We start from the raw sequence: 21,564 nt of genomic DNA, 5'->3' as shown, positions 1-21,564 counted from the left end.
AATTGTCCACCACAATTCATATCTGGATGTGGCAGGACTGTAGAGCTTTGCTCTGATCCATTAGTTGTGGGATCATTTAACTTTGTTTGCAGCATGCTGCTTCTGCTGATTAATATGCATATATCTTGCTTTGTAACTTCATCAGGTGTGCACCTCATTTTTGGTATACCTACATGGTGCTGTTTCTGGCAAGCTCTTCAATGCTGCTTATTGAACCAGGGTTGATCACTTGGCTTGATGGTAATGTTAGAGTGATGGATGTATTGGGCCATGAAGATACAGATTGTGGTTGTGTACAATTCTATTTCTACTGATGGCCTACAGCACTTCATGAGTGGCCAGATTTGAGGAGTTAGATTTGTTCTAAATCTATACCATTTACCATTGTGGTAGCATCACACAAGATGGTGGAGTGTGTCCTCGGTGTGTAGATGGGACTTTGTCTCTGCCAGGACTGTCTGATGATCATGTCCAGTAAAACTGTCATGGATAAATGCATTTGTGACAGGTAGATCGGTGAGGATAAAGTCAAATAGGTTTTTCCCTCATGTTGGTTCTCTCAGCACATGCTGCAGGCCTAGTCTGAGCTATGTCCTTGAGGACATGACCAGCTCATTCAGTAGTGATATTGCCAAACCACTGTTGGTGATGGACAGTGAAGTCCCCTACCCAGAGAACATTCTGTGCTTTTGATTTCCTAAGTGCTTCTTCTAAATGGTGTCCAACATGGAAGAGTACTGATTTATCAGAAGAGGGAAGGGACTAGGTGGTAATCTGCACATTTCCTCACTAAAGTTTGAGCTAATGACATGAGACTTCAAGGGCTCTGGAGCCAACATTGAGGACTCCTAGGGCCACTCACTCCTGACAGTATACCGCTGTGCCAGTTGATCTGTCTTGTTCGCCAGACAGTACATACCCATGGGTGGTAATGAAGGAGTCTGAGACATTGGCTGAAAGCTATAATTTGGTGAGTATGACTATATCAGACTGTTGCTTGAGTAAAGGCAAAATACTGCAGATGCTAGAAATCTGAAATGAAAACAAAACACGCTGGAAAATCTCAGCAGGTCTGACAACATCTGTGGAGAGAGAGACACAGAGTAGTCTGTGGGACAACTCTCCCAATTTTGATATAAGTCCCCAGGTGTTAGTGAGGAGGACTTTGCAGGACTGACTGAGCTTGGTATTTTTCATGTCCAGTGCCTAGTTCAATGTCGGGTGGCCCAACTGGGTGGTATTAGACTTGTTCATGGTGGCTAGATACAAATGAGTGGCTTGCTAGGCCATTTCGGAGGGCAGCTAAGAGGCAACCACATTGCTGTGGGTTTGGAATCATATAAATGTCAGATTGGAAAGGGATAACAGATTTCTTTCCCTAAAGGATGATAATGAACCAAATGGGATTTCATTACAACCCAGTAGTTTCATGGTTATTATTACTGATACTAGCTTTTTATTCCAGTTTCATTTAGTTAGCTGAATTTAAACTCCCCACCTGCCGCAGTGAAATTTGAACTCTGTGTCGGTCAGATCAATAATCTAGGAGATCAGTAATCTCTCGCTACAGATGCTGTCAGACCTGCTGAGTTTTTCCGCATTTTCTGTTTTTATTTCAATAATCGAGGAGTTGTCCTGTTAGTGTAGAAAAAGGAGAGAGGTCTGAGAGTTAGATGTAGCCGTGTTATGAGCATTAGCAGCTTAGTAGCATTGCAGTGCAGGTTGTCATGCTCAATGTGTGCCAACTCTTGCTATGCATGTTCACTAAATTGCTATGGTACCTGTGCTTATTTGTGGTGAAGGGGACTGTCTTTTCATTGACCTTCTCTACTGATATTTTGATGGCTGCAACTATTGGGGCACTATTGGAATTCATGGTCCCCAAATACATCAAAGAGGAATTATATCAGACTGAAGTTGGGAATAAGGTGAGTTTTGGGTAATGTTGAATAAGTTGGCAAGATTTGTTTATAACGGCAGTATATTAATGGAAACTAACTAAACAATAATTATTAAAAGTAGAATGAATAGTTTGAAATTATTTAGTTGTTATCTCCAATAAACTCACTTCTCTTTGGACCAACTTGGTAATTTGGCAAAATGGAACAGAACTTGTTTATATTTTGCACAGTTTTTCAATTATGGAGCTTCCTTGTGTTTTTTTTCCACTTCAGAATTTAGCACCCACCATTGACTGGTTGGATTATTTATCATTTGGACTGGCGCCTCTGGACCTGAATGAAACTGAACCAGTCGTTGTCTATGCCAAGGAATATCTGCAGTTGGTGTCAGATCTTATTAATAATACTGACAAGAGGTAATTGCAGATAGCTTGTTAGCTGGTGCATAGTGCTTTGTGCGATTGTGTAATTTGTATAAGAGAGAGTCAAACTTAAGGCAACAGAAATTAATAAAGTAGTTGTGTAATTATTTGCTAACATATAAAATGTGCAGATTAGATTTTGAAAGCTGAAGTTTGCTGAGTAAAATCGCCCCCCAAAAAGCATCCTTATGTTTTCATTTGAGATTAAGATTTTAACTGCAGGTAGGTTTTTGGGGGGTGGATAACAGGTGAGAATAAACTCAGCTGCTTCTCCATTAAACAGATCTGGGACTCCCAGACATTATTTTAATCTCACATATAGACTTCCCAACTAAATGGCTGACATAATGGAAAATCTGCCCACTTTAAGAATGCTATTTTTGATGTGTCCGCCAGAGGCCTATTTAAAGCAAATTTGCATTCCCTTTTCCAAGTTGGAGGTATCTGCAAATAGTGAGCAGCAGCATTTATTGGTGGCAGGGACAGCCCATGATGCAGCTGCTGAAGGTTGAGGTCCCCTCCCAGCTGTACAGAGCAAGATGAAGATATGGAATTAAGAGGCTCAGCCGTGAGAAGAAAATTGCTTGCTCTGCAAAAGCAGTTACATCAAGCATTGGGACGCCATGGAGTTTTAGCACTGCAGCTAGAAATATAGGTGGTGAAAGCAAAGTTGGTTGGTTGGGGGGGAAGTTGGGGGTGTGCAGTCCAGAACAAGGGGGCATAACCTTAAAAATAGAGCTTGACTGTTAAGCAGGGCTCAGGAGAAGGGAGTGTTCAGGCTGCAAAACACTGGGGCCCATGCTCTAGGACATGACCAAAGTGGTCAATCTGACGCATAGACCATCCCGATTGATAGGCTACTCGGCCAGTGACTGCTGTTGTTCTGAACGAGGCCAAGTTGGACACGCCAGATTTCCCAGCTCCTCCTTTCTTGCTTACCTTGTGGACTGTTCTGTTTCTGGTGGGTGTTATGGCAGAAGTTACTTTATTCACTCTTCCGATCTGGCTGGAGCACAAGGGTAAGGTAAAGCGCCTAGTGCCTTGACATTAGATTTTACCCCTATAAAGCCCTTCCCGACCTCCTGCCTCGATGAAAGCTGTGACCCTGTCTCTTCATAGCTTCCCTCCATGGTGTGGGGCTTCCCATCCTCTCCTCTCTTGATGGTGGCTTTACCCTTGCCTTTCCTGACCTTCTCCTCCAATGGTGTGGTCCTGGTTCCACTTTGCCTGCCAATAGGGTGTCTTTCACAGCTGGAGGGCAAGTTAAGGTATAGTGCCTTGTGCATCTATGTTAAGTTTATCCCAAAAGGCCCTTCCTGGACCTCCTCCCTCGATGGTATGGCCCTGGTTCCACTTTGCCTGCCATTTGGTTTATAAAGTAACTTTCACAAACCCACAAGATTGCTTCTCTCAGCTATTGTGAAGTACTTTTGTACTCAGTGTTGTGTAAGGAATTTTGACACCCAGTTTTCACTTAGCAAGATTCACAAATAGAAAGGAACAAATGCTGGGGCTGAAGTTGGATTGTTAAAGTTCTGGAATGGAGTTTGCAGCACATGCTTCTGATGTAAAGTGTGTCAGATGCCACATAGTGGCCCATACCAAAGGTTTCTTGGAAGTATGCGGAAGAAGCATGTTTGAATTACATGGAGGCTATGATTGAGCATGAAGAGCTTAAATTAAAGAAAATTCATGAGTGAAACTTGAAGGGGTTAAAACAATAACATGCACGATTGAGGGGGAGGGTTAATAAGGGTGATAAGAGGGGCACAGAAATGGGAGAAGCACCAGGGCCCATGATATCTCTGCCTGGCCCTGCTGTTAAGGTGTGATGTCAGGAAGCATCCTTCACACAAAGGGGAATGGATATCTGTAACTCTATACTCAATATGTCCTTAGCTTCTTCCTCGAACAGAGGCCCGAGCAATCCCCATCCACCACTACTCTCCTCCGTCTGGCTGAACTTGTTCTCACTCTGAACAATTTCTCCTTCAACTCCTCTCACTTCCTCCAAATAAAAGGTGTGGCTATGGGTACCCGCATGGGCCCCAGCTATGTCTGTTTCTTTATGGGGTATGTGGAACATTCCTTGTTCCAGTCCTACTCCGGCCCCCTTCCACAACTCTTTATCCGGTACATCGATGATTACTTCGGTGCTGCTTCATGCTCTCGTCGGGACTTGGAAAAATTGATTAATTTTGCTTCCAATCTCCACCCCTCCACCATTTTCACGTGGTCCATCTCTGACACTTCCCTTCCCTTCCTTGACCTCTCTGTCTCAATCTCTGGTGATAGACTGTCACCAATATCCATTACAAGCCTACCGACTCCCACAGCTACCTCGACTACAGCTCCTCACACCCCACTTCCTGTAAGGACTCCATCCCATTCTCTCAGTTCCTTCACCTCCGTCGCATCTGTTCTGATGATGCTACCTTCAAAAACAGTTCCTCTGACATGTCCTCCTTCTTCCTTAACCGAGGTTCCCCACCCACGGTCGTTGACAGGGCCCTCAACCGTGTCCAGCCCATCTCCCGCACATCCGCCCTTACGCCTTCTTCTCCCTCCCAGAAACATGAGAGGGTCCCCCTTGTCCTCACTTATCACCCCACCAGCCTCCGCATTCAAAGGATCATCCTCCGCCATTTCCGCCAACTCCAGCATAATGCCACCACCAAACACATCTTCCCTTCACACACCCACCCACCATCCCCCCACCGCCCCCCCCCCCCGTCGGCATTCCGTAGGGATCGTTCCCTCCGGGACACCCTGGTCCATTCCTCCGTTACCCCCTACTCCTCAACCCCCACCTATGGCACCTCCCCATGCTCACGCAAAAGATGCAACACCTGCCCCTTCACTTCCTCTCTCACCGTCCAAGGGCCCAAACACTCCTTTCAAGTGAAGCAGCATTTCACTTGCATTTCCCCCAACTTAGTCTACTGCATTCGTTGCTCCCAATGCAGTCTCCTCTACATTGGAGGGACCAAACGTAAACTGGGCGACCGCTTTGCAGAACACCTGCGGTCTGTCCGCAAGAATGACCCAAACCTCCCTGTCGCTTGCCATTTTAACACTCCACCCTGCTCTCTTGCCCACATGTCTGTCCTTGGCTTGCTGCATTGTTCCAGTGAAGCCCAACGCAAACTGGAGGAACAGCACCTCATCTTCCAACTAGGCATTTTACAGCCCTTCGGACTGAATATTGAATTCAACAACTTTAGATCTTGAACTCCCTCCTCCATCCCCATCCCCTTTCTGTTTCTTCCCCCTTCCTTTTGTTTTTTCCAATAATTTATATAGATTTTTCTTATCCCACCTATTTCCATTATTTTTAAATCTTTTATGCCCTGCTAGCTTTTCCACCCCACCCCCACTAGAGCTGTACCTTGAGTGCCCTACCATCCATTCTTAATTAGCACATTCATTTAGATAATATCACCACTTTCAACGCCTCTGTGTTCTTTTGTTCTTTTGTCTGTGACATCTTTTGATTATCTACTCCTATCACTGCTTGCTTGTCCCTACAACCACATCACCGCCCGCCCCAACTTCTCTCTCTCTCTCTTCCCCCCCCCCCAAACCACCTTAAACCAGCTTATATTTCACCCCTTTCCTTAGATTCACTCAGTTCTGTTGAAGGGTCATGAGGACTCGAAATGTCAACTCTTTTTTTCTCCGCCGATGCTGCCAGACCTGCTGAGTTTTTCCAGGTAATTTTGTTTTTGTTTTGGATTTCTAGCATCCGCAGTTTTTGGTTTTTAACTCAATATGTTGCTGAGGTTGAGCCCGTCGAAAAATTCAAAACTGAATGATAGATTTTTGTTACGATAAAGTGTTAAGGGATAGTGAACCTAGGACAGATTTATGGAGGTAAAATGGAGAAGCTATGATCTAACTGAAGAGTGGAGCAGGCTCGCAGGGCTGAACGGCCCCTTGCTCTTCCCATGTTCTTAAGAAAGGAGTAAATGAAACACATCTGATGAGCAGTGAGTGCTTAATGAAGGTAACTAAAAGGGACAAAAAAATCAGAGGGAACATCAAGCGCAGAACTGTCTCTGAAGCACATTATTCACAATAGCACACAGATCCTAATGACCTGTGTGCCTGCAAATGACAGAACCATTCCATGCAACTTCCAGTTGTACCATCAGTCGTTATGAAGCCAATGATACAAGTTTTTTTTTCCCTCATTGGGTGTCCCAATTGGCAAAACTTCAAAATGAGCCATTTAAAAATACACCACTACATCATAGAACCCTGATTTGAATATATAGAGGCAGTAATCACCTGTTTTCAATGGGTGTATTTGTCACCTGAGGCCGCTGAGTTAAAATGCTGCTCGGCAAGAATAGGGCAGTAAGTCGATCCTTTGCTTAAATGTAACTGCTCACCAATTGTTTAACACTGAAACTTGCAGAGGCATTTGGCCTGAAAATACTGAGAATGCATGCCTTAGTAATAGTGCAGAAATTCCAGCACCATATGGTGCGAGTGACTTATGCCATTACATGTGCCATTCATAATTTGCTGCCTTCCCCTCCCCTGCCAATAACATCAATGGTGACATTGAGTTTGCTGAATTTACTGCATTGTGATCACTCAGCTGCTTAGATCAGTACAGAATGGCACTGGAGGGGTACAGTAGTGTAGTGGTAATGTTACCGGATTAGTAAACCAAAGGCCTGGACTAATGCTTTAAAGACATAGAGGTGGATTTTATGGGGGGATGGATTAGCTGCACCCCTGACCAAGAAATCTGTTGACGCTGTGCCAACCAGAAACCGGTAGCCCCATAGCGATTAAATGTGGGGGAGGGGCAGTCTTATTTGGATTAGGGTGGGATTTCCACCCCCATCTGGGAGCAAGTCATAGTCTAGAGAGCTGATGGCCAATTAGATTGGCTAGCAGCTCTGTAGTCGCAATAGCGCCAGAATCAAGTAGTGCCATTGCTCAGATGACAGGCAGTCCGCAAAGATGAGGAATTGATGGACCCCAGAATTCAGGTAAGTCAGGGATTTTGGTTGGGCTGTCCTGGCAGACCCCAGCAAGGATGGGGGAGGGGTTTCAGGGAAGAGTTTTAGAAGCCAAAATGCATTTGGGTGCTGGGGGGTGGGGGGGGCATGGTTACAATCCTGGAGCAGTGGTGCCCCTGATGGGCACAGGAGACCCTCCCCACTACCCCTGTCCAAAGGAGCTGTCCCCCTTTCTACCTGACAGCAGCCTTTGCAGTGAAAGCTGTCAGGCTACTCACCTTGCTTCTGCCCTCCCCAGCTGCAAGTGAAATTGCAGCAGAGGCAGAATGAGGCCCTTAAGCGGCCGGCCATTAATTGGCCACTTACGGCCTCAAACATCCAAGGGCAGGCAGGCTGCCTGACACATTGAGAGACAGGCTTGGGGTGGGATGGAAGGTGGTGGGCAGGCCATTCATTTTATTCCCACCCCCCAAACCTTCAAATACGCTAGGGGGGACTGTAAAATTCACCCCATGATTCAAATCCCACACAGCAGTTGGAGGAATTTAAATTTAATTAATCAATAATTCTAGAATAAAATGCCAGTCTCATTTATAATGATCATGAAACTGCCAGATATTTGTAAAAATCCATCTGGTTCACTAATGTCCTTAAAGAGAAAAAAATCTGCTGGCCTTGCCTGGCCTGGACTATATGTGACCCCAGACCCACAGCAATGTGGTTGACGCTGCCCAGGTGGTGGCAAACCATTCAGTTGTATGTTGCTTGCCACCACCTGCTCAAGGGCATATAGGGATGGGTAATAAATGCCAGCCTTGCCACCAACACTCAGATGCAATTTTAAAAATCAGCATTCTATTGCTCAGTAAGTTACCCAAGGGTAACATTTTACTTACTTGTTTTGAGAACTTCATTGAAATCTTAACCTCAGCTAAGTAATAAAATAAATATTTTGATAGCCAAACATGTTTTGATTTCCCCCCAACTTATAGTATTATTGTATTAACATTTGAGCTTGTGTGCTAACCTTGTTTGACCATTGGTAATGAAGAATGGCATGCAGTTGAGAAGACAACCCTAATCACACGGGGCACTTGCTATTTCATTTATACTATGTTTTCAGGACAGACTCATAACTCAGATTAAATCCAACCTGGACACTCTGCAACCCACCCCCATGTTATCAGATCTGAACCATTGCTCTTAAATGTGTAACTGTTAAAGAACCTGTTGCCGTGTTCTGAGTTAGGCCCTGATACTTTCAATGTGTAACAGACATTGGCCATGCAACTCCCAATCAGCTGTTAAACTAGCTGCAACATATTCTAATTGTCTTTCCAGAAAATAATGGCATGAATTTGCCACTGGAGGATCGGGGGACACAGATTATGCCTGCATTAACATATTTTCTGCTGCATCGCACCCGTGCAATAGCGTCTGAGTTTTAGAGCAACCAGAGCACCTGAAGTGTGGCCTGTTTTAATTATTAACATATTTGTTACCTGTAAAAGTTCACCTATCTGAGGAGTGGGTCAGAGCCTCAAACTAAAGTATAGAAAATGATTTCACTGCATGTAATCTCACCCTGATGCCGTATCTGCATTGATTTCTTGGATGCTATCTTAGCCCCAGTTATAAACTACACATGGTGCAGACTTGCTCCAGTTTTGAGCCATGTAGTTTTATTGGTTTTAGTGGAGTTGAAACAGCCAAAGCAAAGTGGTAATTTGACTGTTCTTAATCTTCCTCAGAACTCAGCTTTGAAACAATTTTAATAATACATATAAAAATGAAACCAAACTAATCTCCCTTTCAGAGTATAAAATAGTGTATATGGTGCGCATTTTTCATTACTAACCCTTTTCTATCAGAGGGTATATTCTCTTTGATTATTCTTTACAGTACTTGTTTTGAGTAATTTGGAGTTGTGCGATTTTATGCTCTTTTATATACTCACAGTTGTCTCCTTGAACGTCTTTTTTGACTTTCTTGCAGTTGCCAGTTAATTACATTGAGTTACAGTTCCATTGCTGTTTGCCAATACATTCTAAAATACACTCAGCCAATGAGACCTCAATTGTTACAGGGGTTGGGAGGGTGGCCTGGTACCAGGTGGCACACTTAGCCAGATCAGTAATGTGGAGGACCTGCAATTAAAACCATTTAAATAAAACTACTGTCCAACGAACGGGAGCAAAAATGTAGCCATGTTGAAACGGTCCCCAGTTGTCATTGGATTCCCTTGGCTTCAACCTAGGAATAGGAAGAGCTGAGGGATCCCTGTTTGTGTTGAGGTTGCGAGCACTGGAGACTCCTTCCCAATGCGATCAGAGGTTGGAAAGAGCTGGGAATTCTTCCTTGTAATGGAGGATCAAAGGGCTGAACATTCCCTGAAGATTAGGATATGTAGGGGGGTTAGGGAGCCCCAAGGACTCGCGAGGGGCTGGGAGACGCAGTCTGCCTTCTTTTACTGTAAGCCTCGTTCAGGGCCTGAATCAGTGCAGTAAATATTAGATTGGCTAGAAATGCAGCAGAATTTAGATTTTTGTGATCTTAAACGCCTGCCCAACACTTTCCTCAGCAGCAATGAGGTGCTGAGGGATAGTTGCAATTAGGGTTAAGGATCAGGTCCCAGAAGGCTTTTCAACATGAGGATGTAACATTTGAGCTCAGTCCTGTCTCACTTTTCTATTGCTGACTCTGTGATATTTTCTGGAGTGAAATATTCACTTAATTTTGATGAGCTTATTGGCCCAGTTTGATTTTAAACTCCGACTTCAATGAGGAACAGGAACAGGTAATTTACTCCGCACTGTGCTTCCCAGTAGGTCTGAATCTCCCCAGATTCCTTCTTTGAACTGCTTATTCACAGTCTGCCAGGCATCATCTACTATGAACTAAAGATACATCTGCCAACTGTACTTTTCCATTACTGCTCAAGAGTCTGGTCTATTAAATTACTTCTAATTATAAATGTTGATGATAAACACAGTGAGGATTGCAGTTTAGCAGCCTGTAAAGAATCTCTATGCTGAATTTTTGTAGAAGGGTGACTTTTTTCGTATTACACTGTTCAAATACATATGCAAGACATTTATTTATGACATGTTAGTTGTTTTCTTAGTTTACGTTAGCAAATAACTGCTGCTTTGTAGGGTTTTGCAGTAAATAGATTATCAAGTCACGTGATAGTAAATGCTATGTCATAAATATAATTTGGATTCTGCATCTCCGAATGGTCTGTGTGTCTGGTTTTCTCATTAAGGCAAATAGTGAAGGAGTCATGTGAATTTTGAGTTTTACATTAATAAAACAACTGAATTAAAACAGTTATATTTCAAGTTAGATATTTAAATAATACCTATGTGCATCAGTTTTAGATTAAAATTTTGACATACTTTAGAAAATTAGCAATCAGCTATCTGATTTAGTTTGTGCTATTAAATATTGCATCTAAAGATTAAATCATTAAATGTTTAACAATGTTTCACATCACTTAGCATTTTGAACAATTACATGATATGGAATTTAGTGCAGAAGACAGCATCCAACTTGGATCAGCGGTTTGAAAATGCACAGGAAAAGCTTCTGGAAACCCTTTATGGTACAAAGAAGGTGAGATTTAGTTTGTTCGTTGAAAAGCAAATGATCAAGAAGTCAAGATTAAATATTTGAAATATGAAAGTAAATGTTAGTTACTGTGGTCGAATGTCCCAGAACTTGTCAATTGAGTCTGTTTGTCATGTTCATCAGTTTGGAATGTAAGCTGTTATATTTTGGCATAGGAGTTGCTGTTCCACAGCGCTAAATTACATGGCCACTTCGGACTTTGTAACAAATATCTTTTTGGAAGTATAATTTCTGATGCATGCATGAATGTTTGGCATGGATGTTCTTTCCAACTGTTTACAATTGCTAGATGTCTGCTGACCCTTGTAACAGGCTCGGACATGTCACCAAATGATAATCAATGTCTCATTTATTAGTAGTTAAATCAATTATAAAAAGTATCAGGAGATTAGAATTCAGTTATAACAATACAGAGATCAAAAAAATATTCAGCTCCTGCACCAATATTAGAGGTTGAAAGAATATTTCCCTGTTTGCTTTCAGAGCAGAAGTTGATGGTGTGGTCACTTCAAGTTCTTTGACAGCTAGGCAATTTTCCAATAGTTTGGTGTTTTTAAACTGCTGCATAGTCTTCTGACAGTTAGATGTTCTCTTAACAGTTTGATAGTCTTCACTGTTGCCCTGCCACAAACTCAAATGTTGTTAGGTTTTTATGTGGCCCACCTCCCCCAACCAGCTCCATCCCAACTCTGGTGGAAACCTAATGCTATGCATTGAGTTGTTGTTCATTAGATCTTTATTTATAAGTTGTTTTCCAAAGAATTCAAGATGGTCATTTTATTTAACATTCATTCACACAAGACTTTTTGAAAGGAAGTTTTTTAAGACTGTCATTTTGTTTGACTATGCTTGTCCAGCTATCTTGCCATTGTCCTGGTTTTATTGCTATCTTTGGACTATTGTTGCAATTTTTGGGGCCCTTGTTCCTCTTCTATAATATAATTTATTTGCCTCACAGTACAAGTTACAAGGTCAGTCACTAGTCAATATTCAACTGTATGAATTCAGCAAAATAAGCCACACACTTATCACAGTCTGCACAGTGTGATGGTTAGTAGCATTAATAATATTATGTCAATTTACCAATATTCTTAAATCCTGCATCTCGCAAAATAATCTGACTTGATTTTCTTTTGCTGTACTTAGGACTTCATATGAAAATTGACTGAAATACACAAATTCATACTTTTTTAATACTTTGGCCAGGAGTTTTCTGTCCCATCTGAAGTCAACAGACCTTTTGCTTGTCCATCAAATTTTCCATCCCGCCCGCAACAATTCCTGCCTTTGTATATTTTCATTAGACATACATTGTGATGTGTTCTTTAAAGATTTTTCTTCCTGGTCTTTTGCTGAAGATGGTGATTCACATGAGATACAATTATATTTGTAACAGCCACAGATACCTTATGCATGTGACTGATTTCCAAATATGAACCTATATAGTGAGTGCTGGCTGTCAATTATAGAAACTTTCATAGCCCAAACACAATGCACCCCCAACTAAATATATATGCACGCCTTGAACATGAACTGGAGAAGCAGTTCCTGATGAAGCATCTTGGGACGACTTATTACCTTAAAGGCACTATATAAGTACAAGCAAAATACTGTGGATGCTGGAGATCTGAAATAAAAACAGAATATGCTGGAAAAACTCAGCAGGTCTGGTAGCATCTGTGGAGAAAGTTAATGTATCGAGTCCAACATGACTGTTCTTTGGAACTGTTACAATGTAAGTACAAGTTGCTGAAATTGTTAAGCAACAACATCCTTTGCAATGATGTCATTCTAAATGGGATATTACAGAAAGGCAGCTTTTTTATGGAAAAAATAATGCCAAATATTCAGAAAATATGATTTGAGGTCCGTATGCAATAAGGCATTACTTTTTGGTTGCTGCTTCATGCTCTCATCTAGACCTGGAAAATTTTATTAATTTTGCTTCCAATTTCCACCCCTCCATCATTTTCACATGGTCCATCTCTGACACTTCCCTTCCCTTCCTTGACCTCTCTGTCTCAATCTCTGGTGATAGACTGTCTACCAATACTCATTACAAGCCTACCGACTCCCACAGCTACCTCGACTATAGCTCCTCACACCCCGCCTCCTGTAAGGACTCCATCCCATTCTCTCAGTTCCTTCGCCTCTGTCGCATCTGTTCTGATGATGCTACCTTCAAAAACAGTTCCTCTGACATGTCTTCCTTAACCAAGGTTTTCCACCCACGGTGGTTGACAGGGCCCTCAACCATGTCCAGCCCATCTCCCAGGCATCCGCCCTCACACCTTCCTCTCCCTTTCAGAACCATGACAGTGTCCCCCTTGTCCTCACTTATCACCCCACCAGCCTCCGCATTCAAAGGATCATCCTCCGCCATTTCTGCCAACTCCAGCATGATGCCACCACCAAACACATCTTCCCTTCACCCCCCCTGGCAGCATTCCGCAGGGATCGTTCCCTCCGGGACACCCTAGTCCACTCCTCCATCACCCCCTACACCTCAACCCCCTCCCATGGCACCTTCCCATGCAACTGCAGAAGGCGCAACACCTGCCCCATTACTTCCCCTCTCCTCACAATCTAAGGGCCCAAACACTCCTGTCAAGTGAAGCAGCATTTCACTTGCACTTCCCTCATTTTAGTCTACTGCATTCGTTGCTCCCAATGCGGTTTCCTCTAAATTGGAGAGACCAAACGCAGACTAGGTGACCGCTTTGCAGAACACCTTCGGTCTGTCCGCAAGCATGACCCAGATCTCCCTGTCACTTGCCATTTCAAAACTCCACCCTGCTCTCATGCCCACATGTTCGTCCTTGGCCTGCTGCATTGTTCCAGTGAAGCTCAACACAAACTGGAGGAACAGCACCCCATCTTCCGACTAGGTACTTTAATGCCTTCTGGACTGAATATTGAGTTCAGCAATTTTAGATCATGAACTCTCTCCTCCATCCACATCCCCTTTCCGAACCCCCTTTTTTCCCTCAACAATTTATATAGATTTTACTTTTCCCACCTATTTCCATTATTTTTAAATGTATTTCCATCCATTGTTTTATCTCTACCTTTTAGCCTATTTTGATCCCTTCCCTTCACCCCACCAAACCCCCACTAGGGCTAGCTGTACCTTGCTTGTCCTGCTTTCTACCCTTAATTAGCACATTCCTTAGATAGTATCACCACCTTCAACAACTCTTTGTCCTTTTGTCTGTGACATCTTTTGGCAATCTCCCCTTATCACTGGCCCGCTATCCAGCTCTATCTGTCCCACCTACCCCTTAAACCAGCTTATATTTCACCTGTTTTCTATTTTTACTTAGCTCTGTTGAAGAGTCATACGGACTCGAAACGTTAACTGTATTCCTCTCCGCAGATGCTGCCAGACCTGCTGAGTTTTTCCAGTTATTTTTATTTTTATTTTTGTTTTGGATTTCCAGCATCCGCAGTTTTTTACTTTTATATTACTTTTTGGTTACTGTGTCTACTAGTGGCAATGGTATTATGTACATAGTCCCCATAAATTAACATTTATTCTGGATCAAAATCACAGCATTAATTTACAAATTTCTTTTTGATTTTCAAGTGTGTTATGATTCAGTTTGATCCAGTTGAATGGAGTTTCATATATGTGGGGTAATTAACTGGTGTTGGTATTTATTCACACTCAAGCTTTCAAAAAAAATTGGAACGTTAAAATTTATTGAACATTACCACAATGAACACTTTGTGCAGAAGCATCCAGGATAACACTCTGAATTGACCAGAATTCTCCAAAATCTGCTCTATACAATGCAAAATTTTGAAGGATGTGATAGACCACCCACATACTACTTCTGGAAACAGGCTGCGAGCCTGTTATTAAATTGAACATTAGTTTATTTATGCACCTAAAAAAAATGACATTCATTAGAATAACCATTGAAACTTAAAACTATTCAAAATAATCTATTGTAAATTTAGTTATTTCTCAAGCAAAAACTGTTTGGAGAACTAAGCTACAAAGTGCGCCATATTATTACTTTCTCTTTGTTTTAGATGCAAAACATTCCCATTAGTTGCCTTGTTTTGTCTGCTGGTTGTAGAGTTTACAAATTCTCTAGAGATAATGCACTGCATTTCATGTTATGTCTGACCCAGCCTCATAGAAGTTTTTGGCTTATGATACTAAGAGGCACTTGTCTGATGTTGCATAGAAACAATCGTAGCCTCAAAAAATTCAGAACAGGATGTTATAGCAGAAACCCATCCATATTTCAGTTTTAAACCCAGGTGGCTTATAACATCCTTTCATGCCCTGTTTCATGGTGATCAGCTTAATTAAATGTTAACTATGAATACAAAGGAAAACAAAAACAGAATTACCTGGAAAAACTCAGCAGATCTGGCAGCATCGGCGGAGAAGAAAAGAGTTGACGTTTCAAGTCCTCATGACTAGTTCTGTTGAAGGGTCACGAGGACTCGAAACGTCAACTCTTTTCTTCTCCGCCGATGCTGCCAGACCTGCTGAGCTTTTCCAGGTAATTCTGTTTTTGTTTTGGATTTCCAGCATCCGCAGTTTTTTGTTTTTATCATACGAATACAAAGGCCTGTTTAAAGTGTCATTATACATTTAGTGAAAATTTATTTGATCTTTTAGATGCTAATTGACCTTTCAACTATTCAATTGACCAGAATGATTCATAATTGACCTTTATTATTTTACAATAGGATACAGGGAACTAAATTAATCAGAATTGAAATAAATCCTAAGTGCTAGATATCTGTTAAATATCTATTATCTGCATTATGAATTTCTTTGCTTACATTGTAAACTGCTCAGGACTAATCCATAAGAGGCCAATTTATGAGAAAATTGCCTCTGGTGACCTCCTGAATATACAGAAGGGAAACTTTGATGTCATTGCTGGCGACTTATCTGCTTAAGGGGACTTGAATTCCTGTTTTTACTCGCTTTAGTGAAAAATTAAATATAAGCCCAAAGCAGTATTGAATGTCCATTTTTTTAAAACTAAAATTAGTGGACAGGAATGTCTTCCACAGGATATTTGCTCACAGCAGTCTTACAAAAGCAAATATGTTATTTGGAAACTGACAAACAACACAATGAAAAGCTTTGTGGAGTTACTTGGGAACCACAAAATATTTAAGCTGTGTTAGTAAATTGGTCCAAAAGGAAAGACAAATCTTAATAAATCTTTATCATCAGAAGATATCAGCATTGTTCTAAAATTATTCCAAATGGCACAATTGTATTTTTGTAGGAATCAGTTCAAATATTATATAACACCACATACATTTCAGGCTACGTTCAATAAATACATTAAAGCAACACAAATGATACTAAAACCTGATCTCTTTCAGTCCTGTACTCCTCGATGGCAGACTTGTATTGGAAACACAGATGACACCCTAGGATTTGCCTTGGGAGCTTTGTTTGTAAAAGTTACTTTTGACAAAGACAGCAAAGTAATCGTAAGTATTCTTATGTTTCAAACCTAATTAACACTCGTCAGTCAAAGATTCCCTCTGAGCTAAAGGTACATAAACATTATAAACAAATTTACTATTTTATTCCATATGGCAAATTGGAAATTACCCATCAAACAAACCTCATTAACATCCAAGAACATGTGAAAAGTATTCAATAGAGTGCATACCTTTGCTACTCTGTGTTACCTCAAATTTAAACTACATTATAACATTTATGCACTTCTAGCTGATCTTTTGTCCCATAAATGTGAGTCTTTCTAAAACGATCAATAACATTCTAAATAAAACAACCCAGAACATTTGTATAAAATGGTCAATATTCCCTGTGCCCCAATGTTAATGAATCCATTAAATAATTCCACGTTCTGGATCCAGATCCGCATCTTCACCAAAGGAAATCAAATTCCAGGAAATCAAATAACTCAAACCTAATTGTGATATCTCTATATATACTTTTGCCATGACCCTGTTAAGGCAATGCATAGTGTTTAGTTCCAAGGTTGATGAGCACCCTGCAGCTGTGGATCTTGCATCCAACTTGGGCCAAAAGGTGGCAAGGATTTGCAGTAGACAGATTGCACTATACTTATGCCAATTAGAGCAATATTTAGTTGGATTTAAATTGTTGCAGAAACTTCAAACTGACTGACTTAGGGTCAACACAAATAGCTCTGGTGCTATTTACACTTTCAGCTTTAGTCCAAGCCATCTGGATTTTCAGTTCCACTGTCAGCTGAGCTAAGCTGTTAAATTGAGGGCTGATCAGATGGATCCATTAACATTGGGGCACAGGGAATATTGACCATTTTTTATGAATGTTCTGGGTTGTTTTATTTAGAATGTTATTGATCGTTTTAGAAAGACTCACATTTATGGGACAAAAGATCTGCCAGAAGTGCATAAATGTTATAATGTAGTTTAAATTTGAGGTAACACAGAGTAGCAAAGGTATGCACTCTACTGAGTCCTTTTCACATGTTCTTGAATGTTAATGAGGTTAACGATGAGATGCATTCGAGTGTACTGAGTGAAGTAAGGGTGGAAATTGGCGAGGCACTTGCAATAATGTTCCAATCCTCCTCAGATACAGGGTTGGTGCCAAAGGACTGGACTGGAGAAATAAAAATGTAACTACAGGCCAGTTAGTTTAACCTCCGTGGTAGGAAAGCTTTTAAAATGATAATTTGGGACAAAATTAACAATCACTTGGACAAATGTCGATTACTTAAGGAAAACCAGCAAATTATGTTTAACTAACTTGATTGAGTTTTTTGATGAGGTAACAGAGAGGGTTGATGAAAGTAATGGTGTAATGGACTTCCAAAAGGCATTTGATAAAGTGTCACATAACAGGCTTAGCAGCAAAATTAAAGCGCATGAAATAAAAGGGACAATGGCAGCATGGATACAAAATTAGCTGAATATAGAGTAGTGATAAACAGTTTTTTTTGACTGAAGGTATGCAGTGGGGTTCCACAGGGGTTGGTATTAGGATCACTGCTTTTCTTGATCTATATTAATGATCTAGATTTGCGTGGGGCACAATTACAAAATTTGCAGATGACACAATACTTGGAAGTATTATGAACTGTGAGGAGGATAGTGATAGACTTCAAGAGGACAGAGACAGGCTGGGGGAATGGGAGGAGACGTGGCAGATGAAATTTGATGCAGAGAAGTGTGAAGTGATACACTTTGTTAGGAACAATGTGAAAAGACCAATATAAATAAAAGAAACAGTTCTAAAGTGGGTACAGGAGCAGAGGGACCTGGAGCTATAAGTGCACAAATCGTTGAAGGCGGCAGGAGAGGTTAAGAAATTGGTTAATGAGGCATACAGGACTCTGGAGTTTATAAATAAAGGCATGAGCGCAGCTCCAACAACACTTAATAAGCGCGACACCATCCAGGACAAAGCAGTCTGCTGATTGGCATCCGTTCACCACTTTAAACATTCAATCCCTCCACCACCAATGCACAGTGGCAGCAGTGTGTACCATCTACAAGATGTACTGCAGCAACTCACCAAGGCTCCTTTGACAGCACCTTCCAAACCTGCAACCTCGGCCATCTAGAAGGACAAGGGCAGCAAATACATGGGAACACCATCTCCTGCAAGTTCCACTCCAGGTCATGCACCAACCTGATTTGAAAATATATCGCCATTCCTTGACTGTCGCTGGATCAAAATCCTGGAACTCCCTTCCTAATAGCACTCTGGGTGTACCTACACCACATGGACTGCAGCGGTTCAAGAAGGCAGCTCACCACCATATTCATGAGTGAAATTAGGGATGAACAATAAATGTTGGCCCAGCCAACGGTGCTCACATTCTGTGAACAGATATAAAAAAAGAACCTGAAGAGAGAAGTGCAGGGCTATGGAGAAAGGGCTGGGAAGTGGGACTAGCTGAGTTGATTTTGCAGAGAGCTGGCATGGATATGATTGGCTGAATGGTCTCCCGTGCAGTAACCATTCAATATTCAATGATTTAGCCTGTTGTGTAATTGTCTCCCTGCTTTGTCATCCAGGCAGAAGAAATGATCAATGAAATCCGAACAGCATTTAAAGACGGTTTGGAAAAGCTTACATGGATGGATGACAAGACCCGACAAGCTGCTAAGGAAAAGGTTCATGTTTCTTAAATTGTTCAGCTTTCCTAGAGAATTCAAACTTCTTGAAACACAGAACTAGTATGTTGTAATTGATAACCTACAGAAATAATAGCCTGTTATATCTGTTATATACTTTGTTTTAACGGCACCTTGCTAATGGCACTACCTTCAATAAAGAATAAAAGGTAGTTTTCTTCGTTTTCCAGTTCTTTAGTTGAAAGTGGTAAACTATCTCTCCTTGCCTTTCTCAACCTGTCTGCAACTTTTAACACGGTTAACTGCATCATCCTCTTCCAATGTCTCTCCACTGTCATTCAGCTGCACTAACCTAGTTCCATTCTTGTCTATCCATCATAGCCAGGGATTCATCTTTTCACAAAGCCATGTTGATTCTGTCTGATTACCTTGAATTTATCTAAATGCCCTGTTATAGCATCTTTAATTGTTTCTAACATCTTCCCTTATGACAGATGCCTATAGTTTCCTGCTTTCTGTTTCCCTCCCTTTTTGAATAAAGAAGTTACATTAGCTATTTTCCAATCTAATGGAACCCTCCCCAAATCTAGTGAATTTTGGAAAATTAAAACCAACACATCAACTATCTCACTAGCCACTTCTTTTAAGACTCTGGGATGACATCCATCAGGACCCGGGGACTTGTCAACCCATAGTTCTAACAATTTGCTAAGTACCACTTCCCTGATGAGTGTAATTTTGTTGAGTTCCTCCCTCCCAATTCCTGATTTACAGCTATTTCTGGGATGTTACTTGTATCCTCTATTGTGAAGACCAATGCAAAATACCTGTTCAATTCATTCTCCATCTCCTTATTTTCCACTATTAATTCCCCAGACTTACTTTTTATAGAACCAACACTCACTTTGTTAACTCTTCTCTTTTTTAAATATCAATAGAAACCCTTACTGTCTGTCTCTATGTTTATAGCCAGCATTCTCGCGTACTCTAATTTCTTCCTCCTTATTAATCTTTTAATCATTCTTTGTTATTTTTTATATTCTGTCTAATCTTCTGACCAGCCACCCATCTTTGCACAATTATATGCTTTTTAAGTTTGATACTATCTTTAACTTTTTTAGTTAACCACGGATGGTGGATCTTCCTTGTTGGAATGTATCTATTCTGAGTATTCTGAACTATCTCCTTAGCTGCCTGCCACTGGATCTCTATTGACCTATCCCTTAACCTAAATTGCCAGTTCACTTTATTAGCGCTGCTTTCATGCCCGTGTAATTGCCCTTATTTAAGTTTAAAATACTAGTGTTAGACTCAGACTTCTCTCCCTCAAACTGAATGTAAAATTCAATCATATTATGATCACTGCTACCTAGGGGCGCCTTCACTATGAGGTCATTAATTAATCCCATCTCTGCACAATACCAGGTCCAGTGTAGTATGCTCCCTGCTTGGCTCCAGAATGTGGGATCTGAGAATTTATCCTGAAAACATTCTATGAATTCCTCATCAATGCTACCTTTGCCCATCTGGTTGTTCCAGTCTATATATAGAGTAAAAACCTCCATGATAATCGCCGTATCTTTCAGATTAGCTCCCACCATTTCTTCTTTGATACCCTGTCTTATTGCGTGATTTTAATGTTAGGGGGCCTGTACTCCATTCCCACAAGCAACTTCTTGTTATCATGTCTCATCTCTCCCCAAACTGTTTCTATATCCTGGTTTCCAGCACTTAGGCCATTCCTCTCTGTTGTGTTAATGTTGTCTTTAATTAACAGAGCCACCCCTACGGGATGTGGGCGTCGCTGGCTAGGCCAGCATTTATTGTCCATCCTTAATTGCCCTTGAGAAGGTGGTGGTGAGCTGCATTCTTGAACCGCTGCAGTCCTTGTGGTGTAGGTACACCCATGATGCTGTTAGGGAGGGAGTTCCAGGATTTTGACCTAGTGACAGTAAAGGAATGGTGATAATCTCCAAGTCAGGATGGTCAGTGGCTTGGAGGGGAATTTCCAGGTGGTGGTGTTCCCATGCATCTGCTGCCCTTGTCCTTCTAGATGACAGTGTTGTGGATTTGGAACGTGTGCCTAAGGAGCCTTGGTGAGTTTCTGCAGTGCATCTTGCAGATCGTATACACTGCTGCCACCATTCATCGGTGGTGGGGGGAGTGAATGTTTCTGGAAGGGATGCCAATCAAGCAAGCTGCTTTGTCCTGGATGTGTCAAGCTTCTTGTGTTCTTAGAGCTACACTCATCTGGGCAAGTGACTTGTGCCTTGTAGATAGTGGACAGGCTTTGGGGAGTCAGGGGATGGATTACTCGCAGTAGGATTCCTAGACTCTGACCTGCTCTTGTAGCCACAGTATTAATATGTCCAGTTCAGTTTCTGATCAATGGTAACTCCCTATCCTTCCAAAAATTACATACCCTTCAATGTTCAGATCCCAATCTATCCCATCTTGTAGCCATGTCTCTGTAATGGCTATTAAATCATACTTATTTATCTCTATTTCCAATATTAGTTCATCTGTCTTGTTTTGAATGTTACATGCATT

General features: G+C 41.4%; 1 protein-coding gene across 1 annotated transcript in view; it reads left to right on the top strand.

Annotated features, from left to right (window-relative positions):
- Nucleotides 1–21,564, top strand: part of LOC121271826 (endothelin-converting enzyme 2-like) — a 138,463-nt gene that overhangs the window by 94,349 nt on the left and 22,550 nt on the right. Inside the window, exons 9-12 of the mRNA XM_041178127.1 lie at nucleotides 2,175–2,317; nucleotides 10,800–10,914; nucleotides 16,294–16,404; nucleotides 18,955–19,053. Coding sequence (XP_041034061.1) covers nucleotides 2,175–2,317; nucleotides 10,800–10,914; nucleotides 16,294–16,404; nucleotides 18,955–19,053 — 468 coding nt within the window. The remainder of the gene's footprint in view (nucleotides 1–2,174; nucleotides 2,318–10,799; nucleotides 10,915–16,293; nucleotides 16,405–18,954; nucleotides 19,054–21,564) is intronic.

This window comes from Carcharodon carcharias, chromosome 2 (assembly GCF_017639515.1).
Source record: "Carcharodon carcharias isolate sCarCar2 chromosome 2, sCarCar2.pri, whole genome shotgun sequence".
NCBI lineage: Eukaryota > Metazoa > Chordata > Chondrichthyes > Lamniformes > Lamnidae > Carcharodon > Carcharodon carcharias.
Note: the sequence above shows the minus strand (reverse complement) of the source record. Positions and strands in the feature narration are given on the sequence as shown.